Source organism: Tarenaya hassleriana, unplaced genomic scaffold (assembly GCF_000463585.1).
Source record: "Tarenaya hassleriana unplaced genomic scaffold, ASM46358v1 Cleome12, whole genome shotgun sequence".
Lineage (NCBI taxonomy): Eukaryota > Viridiplantae > Streptophyta > Magnoliopsida > Brassicales > Cleomaceae > Tarenaya > Tarenaya hassleriana.
Window position 1 is genome coordinate 2,198,256 of NW_010962392.1, and position 8,291 is coordinate 2,206,546.

Sequence of the window (8,291 nt, forward strand, 5' to 3'; positions counted from 1 at the left end):
AAATGAGGTATTTCAAAATACCTTTCTTTTTTTAAATAAATATACGTAGGAAAAAAAATGCTAGAATTGGGGCTGAATTTGTGTCTTAAAGCCCACAAATACAAAAATATGGGCTCGAATAATTAATTGATCATATTGAAATGACTATGTTTCAGAATCCTAAAGCTCCTCTCTCATATATATACAATATATATAATTCACATATTTTTTTCCCATGCTAATTGGGCCCAAAAAGCCTGCTTTATTTGTTGGAGCCCATAAAATCTATCATTTTAATCTCAAAGCCCATAAAATCTCTCTCTTGGTGCTGTTGTCGGGTACCCCAACCCGTTTTCCGAAATGCCCGTCCCTGGAAAACGGCGAACCCTATCGCACCACGCAGAAGGCCGGCGAGAAGAGGAAGATGAAGAACAGAGGGATTTGGGACCAATATATAAGTAAGGGTCAAATTTCTACTATTAAGCTAGTGGTGGAGTTACGGGCTAAACCTTATTATAAAAACCCCTTACAAGGGGTTATATTACATGTGAATCCTATGATTGCATCGTATGTGTCTGCTCGGTTTTGCAATGGCTGGATTCTTGGTTTGTTTGTTTGTTTGTTATTGCAGTAGCTCAAGATAACTTTGATGGCAAGCCAAGCCATTCGGTCGAATTATGAATTGATTGTTTTTGGCCTTGACACTGACAGTGACAAAAGGGGAGTTGGACGCTTGTGTCGGTCCCTTTTCTATGCGCTTAGATTTGAGCAATTTGAAACCGAGAAATAGGCGTTTGCTGTGGAAATTGGATTAGTTGTAGCTCCAATTGATCAGGCAACAGATTCCAACCAGTGGGATTCTTGTTTTTGGAATCAGAAACACGAAACTAGTGACACTAGCTGAGCTTCTTTCACGTCAGACCCTGCACTTGGTATGAGTTGATACCAAGTGCATCGACCAATTTGTTTGAAAGTTTTCGACAGCGAATGTGACTGATACTTGGGGCTTTTATGATATGTTTCCCTGAATTCCGTGGAGATGTTCTCTCTGGTTTCGCCATGTATTTTATTGGCATGTGAATTTCTCTGTTCTTGATTGCTTCTCGATTTCATTCTGATCCGCTGATACAGGAGATTTGAAGAAAGCTCTTGCTCAGAAAACTGGAAGATCTTGTTTAGGGGACATGAGAAGGAGGACACAGAACAGTTGCACACTGCTGGTGTCAAGGACTCGTCTAAGGTTGCCCTTGTGGAGGATCCGGGAAAGGGAGAGGAATGGGTTGAGAAGCAGCCGGAGGTAACTGAAGAGATGGCAAAGGCTATTGCTGCCATTGCAGCAGTCTGATGAATCGTTGGTTTCTACGGCGAGAGAAGATGAAATCAGTGAAGGGTTTTGCTTAGTGGTTTCTGTCCTTTTGGGTTGAGGTCGCTGCCGTTAACGGAGGGACAAAGAGGCTGCAACAGAGGAGTTTGATGTGTCTCTGCAGAACTGCTCATGAGACAGTTGCTCAAATTGGACAGCGTGGAGCACAACGCGAGGCCGAGGTTCGTTTAATTGTTAACTTTTCATCTGTATGTGCGTGCGTACAAGTTCTTTGCCGTGAAATGCTGAACATCGCTGCTTCTAGGAAGCCGTTTTCATTGCTTTTACTTGGCTGAGGAATAATGCCCTGATGGTCTGAGGATATGTGTGGCAGAAGACTCAATTGTTTTATAATTTCCTTACATAAAATATCTTTCGAAGCGAGTTCATGGCTTCTCCGCTAGTCCCGTTGGTTGAGCAAACCATGGGCCAGCGGTTGCCACCATGGTTCGAGCCAAAGAACCCCTTCGGTCTCTCTCTCTCTCTGTGTCTAAATGAGGTATTTCAAAATACCTCTCCTTTTATACATAAAAATGTTAGAAGTTGCCCCTCTCGAATGTCTGTCATCGGTTCTTTTCAAGCCATTAAGCTCCGTCGTTGAAATGACATATTTGCCCCTCTGGCTTTGTTGCGGATGGTGCGGAAGTCGGTGGCCTGAAGGTAATTTGCATGTTGAATAATTTGTGGCATGGGTCCTTGGGAGTTGCTTATAGTTTTCGTGGGGTCAATTTGGGAAAAAGGCCAAACTTATAGACTCCAGAGAGAAAATTAGTTTATATTTTTTCCATATTTATTTTTGTAAAAAATCACCCCCATATTTCTTTGTTTATGCAATGAAATTTATGTAATATTATTAATAAAAGAAAAGTTTTGCAATATCCAACATATGATTTTTTTTTAATCTTAAATGTGAGGTCCCATTATATATGGCATGACATCTCTCTGTAATACAGAATTAAGCAAGATTTTATATGGTTTTAAAAGAAGAAGAAATATTAAATTGTTCTCTGTTTATTTTTATTAACAAATAATTTCGTGGACTTCATAGGGTTTGATAATATTTAATTCAGAAATTCAATATATAAAATTACAAAAAATAAGTTTATAAATTTAAGAAAATTATTGATATTTTCTAGTTATTAATCAGAATTCTACCATTCTAAACTATTTGTGATTTTGAAGGAAAATAAAAATTTGTATGTGAAATTCGATCGTCGCGTTCTGAAATTATAACATAAATCATCCAATTAAATTTCGTCTGTTTGGAATTTTCCTAAGATGGGCCCCGCACAGTTGCGTAACTCAAACAAAGAGCCCATTTATTCTTCAACATTACATTGTAAGAGCCCCTGAGACAGGGCCCTTTTTCCAAATTTCAATAACTTAAAATTATTTTCACATTTCCGACCCCACATTTACTATTTATTTAAAAATGGACCTTTAACGAACTGAAAACAGCCCTTTTCATTTCCCTTCTCTCTCTTTTTTCCTGTTTAGAAAAAGACATCGTTATGTGTTAGACACATATCTCTTTATTTTTATTTTTTTTGGGTAACCGGGATTAGTCTGGACCTCGGTCCAGACTAATCTCGGGACCGGAAACCAGCCATGTGATTTGAATTATACGAACACAAATCTCTACGTGTGTGATTGGGTATAAACAATATACATTCCAACAATATGATATATTCATGCCATAATTTATATTTATGTTGGAAAACTAACGATTACATTTTGTATGATGAGACTATGCGTGTTCTACGTGGCAAGGTAGCTCTGTTTGTGAACTCAGGTCAAGTGAAGTACTCATACTGGCTTGTAAACCGTCAATTTTATCAGATTGGGCTTAGAGGGTCTTGACGTGTTTGATGATAACAGCCACAAAGTTGCTCGGATAGAACCTGAAAGAACGCAGCTTTTGAGATTCTTGGCGGTCGGGAACAGAACAGGAAACCTGGGACTCTACTCCTACTCCTCTGAAAAGGGAAAGTTTGAGACTTCATTCCAAGCTCTCAACGGCACATGTGACCTTCCTCTGGCTTGTAAACCGTACGGAATCTGCACATTCTCCAAGGCTTGTTCCTGCATAAAGATCGCAACAGAGGAGGAGAACAGCATGGATTCGGATTGCGGCGAGGAGATTTCAGGAGAGAAGAGACGAAGTTGATGTGATCACGAGATGCTAGAGCTAGACGGAGTGAAAACTGTGCTGAAAAACGGGACACGGGTGGACAACGTAAGCAAAGAAGCTTGCGAGGAAATGTGTAAGAAAGACTGTAAATGCGCAGCAGCGATGTATTCGGAAGGAGGGTGTTTCATATATGGGATTGTGATGGGTGTTAGGCAAATAGAGAGAGTGCCCGGGTTGAGTTTCATGGTGAAGATCCCGAAAGGTGGGAGATTGAGCGACGGGAAATCTGGATTCTGGGATTGGTAGGAGGAGTTGATGGGTTCGTGATTCTGCTCGTTCTGATCGGAGCTACCTATTATTTCACACGAAAGAGACGGGAAAACTCACTGCCCGCAGATTCCCAGTCCCGATAGTTCACACCTCTATCCTACAAATTAACCGCTTCTTGGCCTACAGAATTACGATGCTGTGTACAGACAATTGTTGCCTTTCTTTTGCCCCGTAAATTCATGGCTGAATTGTACTTGAGATGTTGCTCATAGAAGTCGATCAACTGGCATCAATGCAGAAGAAAGAAAGAAAGAAAGAAATGATAGTAGATTACATGATATGACGTGGAATACATGAGAACTGATACCATTTAACAAGATACTGGAGCTTGCCCCATGATTGATAAATACATTGGCAGCACCAACAAGAAAGCACAATGCAAAAAATATATATGAATGCATCAGATTCCAAATGCGTATAAACAGCAAAACGATCCAATCAAATCCGGTTAATAAACATGTGGATAGGACCGAATTCCTCTCTTCTCGTCGAGCTGAATCCCTTCTATCTGATGCGTTTCCGCTTTCCTCTGATGATCTTGGAGCGCTTTCATCATCATCAGCTTCATTCTCCCCATGGCCTTGACATGCTTCCTCTTCTCCACTACTCTTTCGGTTTACGTTTTTTCCGCCATTGTCATTAACCTTGTCGGTTGCCTCCAAACCACTTCCCACAAACACTGAAAAAATGGTCTTCCTCGAAATCTCCATTAGGAGAAAGCTCACCCTCTTCTCTTTCAACCTTCAGCTGTCCACCCAATCCTTCATCGCTTCTTTGATTCCTCGCCCCTGTCAATACTTGCTTAACACCGGCCTGTGGAGATAAATAAAATGCATTACCATCTCTTGCCTACTACCATAGTACTATAATATAACCCTCTAAAGGATTTCGACTTTTCTAGCTTTCCTTAAAAAGAAGCTAAGCACAATGAAACCATATCCATATAGATCATATGGAGTAATCCCTTTACACACTTTCATATGAATATCTGCAAGATAATAGAGTTCAAGAGCTTCACTGCCCAGCAATACCTCTGTTTTCGGTGAATTCCCATCGATATTCTTCAATTCTGTCTCAGTTTCGCCGGCTACACCACTAGGCCTGCGGTTAGTATTGCTAAGCCCTGGCCAAGTGAAAAAACAAGAAGGGTACCTTACCACTCATCGATTCATAAAAGGAAACTCAGAAGAAAAAACTGTGCTGAAGCTAGATTTCGGGTGTTACCTGCCACGTATCCGATGCTCGGTCTCCCATTGTTTTGGTCTGATAATCCGTTCCCAGGGGATGCATTTGAATTGTGAATACGTTCACTAGAGATAGCTTCTTTGCCGTCATGTCTTTCATCGGAAGTGGAAGCATGCTTCTGTGTTTGGTCATGCCACATGCAATCACTTAAAACATCTGCCTTCTTACGAGCAGAGACATCCCCCTCTGGATTACTAGGTTGTCCCATCCCATTACTTCCATTTACTTTTCGGCGGCATTGGAACATCTAGAGCTGACAACATTAGCACCACCACTATGAGAACTGCCCTCCGTGATAACAAGGTAGAAAGTGAAGGTGAGGCTAATGCCCACGATGTGCAAGGAGACGTGAATGGAACACTGAGCGAATTCAACAAATGTTCATCAAACTAAGAGAGGAGATCCAAAAACCCCTTTTGCAACCTGCCTTCAGATACCATATATGTTATCATACTTGAGGTCGATGCATGCATAGAAAACCCATTGCTCTGCATTTCTTTTATCAGCTCGATAACCACCGATGGAGAGCTACTTTTGAGACGACCCCTTATCAATGCGTTATATGTACCAGCATCAGGAAAACAACCATCCTCTTTCATCTTCCCAATTATCTTTTCGACTTCATAGAGTGAACCTTTTCCGCAAAGTCCGGAGATCATTATATTATACGTGATAACATCCGGCCTCACCCCTTTCTCAAGAAGCCTATCAAAGAATACAAATGCCTCGTCAACACTCCCAACCTTGCACAAACCATGCATCATGATATTATGGGAAGATATATGGAGGTCAATCCCACTCTTTTGCAGCTTATTATATAGACCAAGTGCCTCATCCGTTTTTCCGTTCTTACAAAGACCATCAAGCAAAATGCTGTAAGTTACAAGATTAGGATGATGATCTTTATAATGCATCTCCCGGAAAAGCTTTTGGGCAGCATCAAGATTACCTACTCGATAAAACCCTTGGATGAGGATGTTGTAGGTAAATGAATCGACATCCAATCCTCTTCGAGACATCTCATTAAAGAGATTTATACCCTCTTTGACCCTATTAGCCTTGCAATATCCGTTTATCATAGAATTAAAAGTCACTGTATTTGGAAAGCATCCCTTGGTGATCATATAATTGAATATTTGTTTTGCTTCACCAAGCCGATTCTGCAGGCAAAAACCATTGATCAGTGAAGTATAAGTAATAGTGTTCGGAACTAAACCTCTTTGGATCATCTCCTCGTACAATTCTTCAGCCTCTAGAAACCTTCCCTCTTTAAGGAGTGCGTCGATTAATCCATTGAACGTGACAACATTAGGGGTGATTTTCCTTTTCACCATCTCACTCAACAATCGGGCAACATCGTCCCATCTACCAAATCTGGAAAAGTTGTTTATCAAAGAGGTGTAGATAACAACATCTGGTACAATGCCGACCTTATCCATCACTTCGAAAAGGTTCAATGCATCGTCCATGTGTCCAGCTTTGCAAAGAAGATCAATAATTATATTATAAATTCTGACATCGATCTCAATACGCATTTTTTCCATCTTCGTGACCAGATCCATGGCCAACCCAAAATCCCCTGCCTTGTAGACTCTATTTATAACAATGCCGAATGTAACTCCATCGGGCTGACAATCCATCTTTAGCATCTGGTCAAGTAAAATCAATGCTTCAGGAACTCTATTCTCAACGCAAAGTCCGTTGACCAAAGTGTTAAATGTTACAACATTAGGTTTGTATCCATCTTTCAACATTTGGTCAACCAAGCTTAACGCAGCGGAGATATTGCCCTGGATACAGAATCCATGAGCTAGAGTATTGTAGGTGACTACATTAGGCTCGTAACCGAGTTTCAAGATTTTCCCCACAACTGAGAAACCCAATAACACTTGACGAGAATGGCAGAAACAATTTATCAGAACACTGTAGGAGTAGATATCATGTGAAACCCCAAGCAATTCCATTCTCTTGCATAGGGAAATCACAACGTCGTACCGTTTCATTTCCATGACTGCACTCAAAAGTTTAGTGAAATCAACGATGGAAGGTAAGGGACGAGACTGAACCATCTGGTCGAACAAATGAACGGCATCCTCGGCATGACAATCGTGAAACCCACATCTCAATCTGTCTCTCCAAGACATACTGCAGTCTCTAACACCGGAAAAAGCCGATCTCGGACAACTTAAAACAGAGGAACAATGCCAGAAATTGTTCAGAATGCCTCTCCCCAGGGGATGTGTCTGAACCAAGCCTGAGGCAGAAGCAAATGCGAAAGCAGCCATTCTCCGGGCCATTGGCGTTATCTTCCTTCTAAAGACAGAGTCGGTACTCACGTAAACCTGGTCCTTTTTACCCTGAATCAGAAAGCCAGAACACGTTCTGAAACTGGAGTCCAATAAACAGATTGCACGAAATAAACACAAAAACTGGGCTATATATATATACAGAGAAAATCGAATAACAGAGAGGAGAGAAGAGAGAAACTTTAACCAAATAACTGAGAGATAAGAGAGATCGAAATCGAACCTGAGATCGAGAGAGCGGCGATGGAGGCAGAGAGAGGTTGAGAGTCTGACAGTATCCAAGTGAGTATCCAAAGTCGTAAGCCTAAACAAGTACAAGTGATGACAGTAGCACAAAATCTATCTTTTATATTCTGAAGTAATTTGATAAAAGCCAAATAGCTGAGTGGAGATAAGAGAGGCACCAGGAGATAAGAGAGATCGAAATCGAACCTGCAAGAGAGAGAGAGAGAGAGAGCGGCGGAGGCTGAGAGAGAGAGAGGTGGCAATCAAGATCCAGATCGAATCTGAGATCGATCGAGAGAGAGAGAGAGAGAGAGAGAGAGAGGTGGCAAGAGAGATCGAGATCGATCGATAGAGAGAGAGGTGGCGGAGGCTGAGAGAGCTCTGACCGATGAGAATCCAAAGTTCGTAAGGTTAACTCAGACAAGAGTACAAATGATGACACACCACAAAATCTTGTCTGGATTAATCTGGCGCATTAACATGACGTGGGCTTTTATTGGGCTCAAATTGTTCGAAAGCCCATCTGCTTCTGGTGAAAACCCACTTCAAAAGTTTTGATCCTTTTTTTTTATTTTAAATACGAACATCGGATGAATCATGCTTTGGGTTATTACAGCCGCAGATTTATCAAAATAAAAATTTTAATTATTTGCAATCAGCATATATTCTTTTTTATGGGTTACTGTTTACCAATAAAGTATATAAGCCCATT

At 41.0% G+C, this 8,291-nt stretch overlaps 2 protein-coding genes across 2 annotated transcripts; one reads left to right on the top strand and one right to left on the bottom strand.

The window, feature by feature from the left end:
- Positions 1-315: 315 nt before the first annotated feature.
- LOC104806601 (BAG family molecular chaperone regulator 4-like) lies at positions 316-2,200 on the top strand. Its single transcript, XM_010531586.2, has 2 exons — positions 316-437; positions 1,111-2,200. Exons 1-2 carry the CDS (start codon positions 340-342, stop codon positions 1,322-1,324), a joined length of 312 nt encoding a protein of 103 aa, XP_010529888.1. The 5' UTR covers positions 316-339; the 3' UTR covers positions 1,325-2,200.
- A 1,845-nt stretch (positions 2,201-4,045) lies between these two features.
- LOC104806600 (pentatricopeptide repeat-containing protein At1g63330-like) lies at positions 4,046-7,995 on the bottom strand. Its single transcript, XM_010531585.1, has 5 exons — positions 7,787-7,995; positions 7,578-7,658; positions 5,028-7,405; positions 4,835-4,926; positions 4,046-4,616 (listed from the first exon to the last, which is right to left on the bottom strand). Exon 3 carries the CDS (start codon positions 7,343-7,345, stop codon positions 5,438-5,440), a length of 1,908 nt encoding a protein of 635 aa, XP_010529887.1. The 5' UTR covers positions 7,346-7,405; positions 7,578-7,658; positions 7,787-7,995; the 3' UTR covers positions 4,046-4,616; positions 4,835-4,926; positions 5,028-5,437.
- Positions 7,996-8,291: the final 296 nt, after the last annotated feature.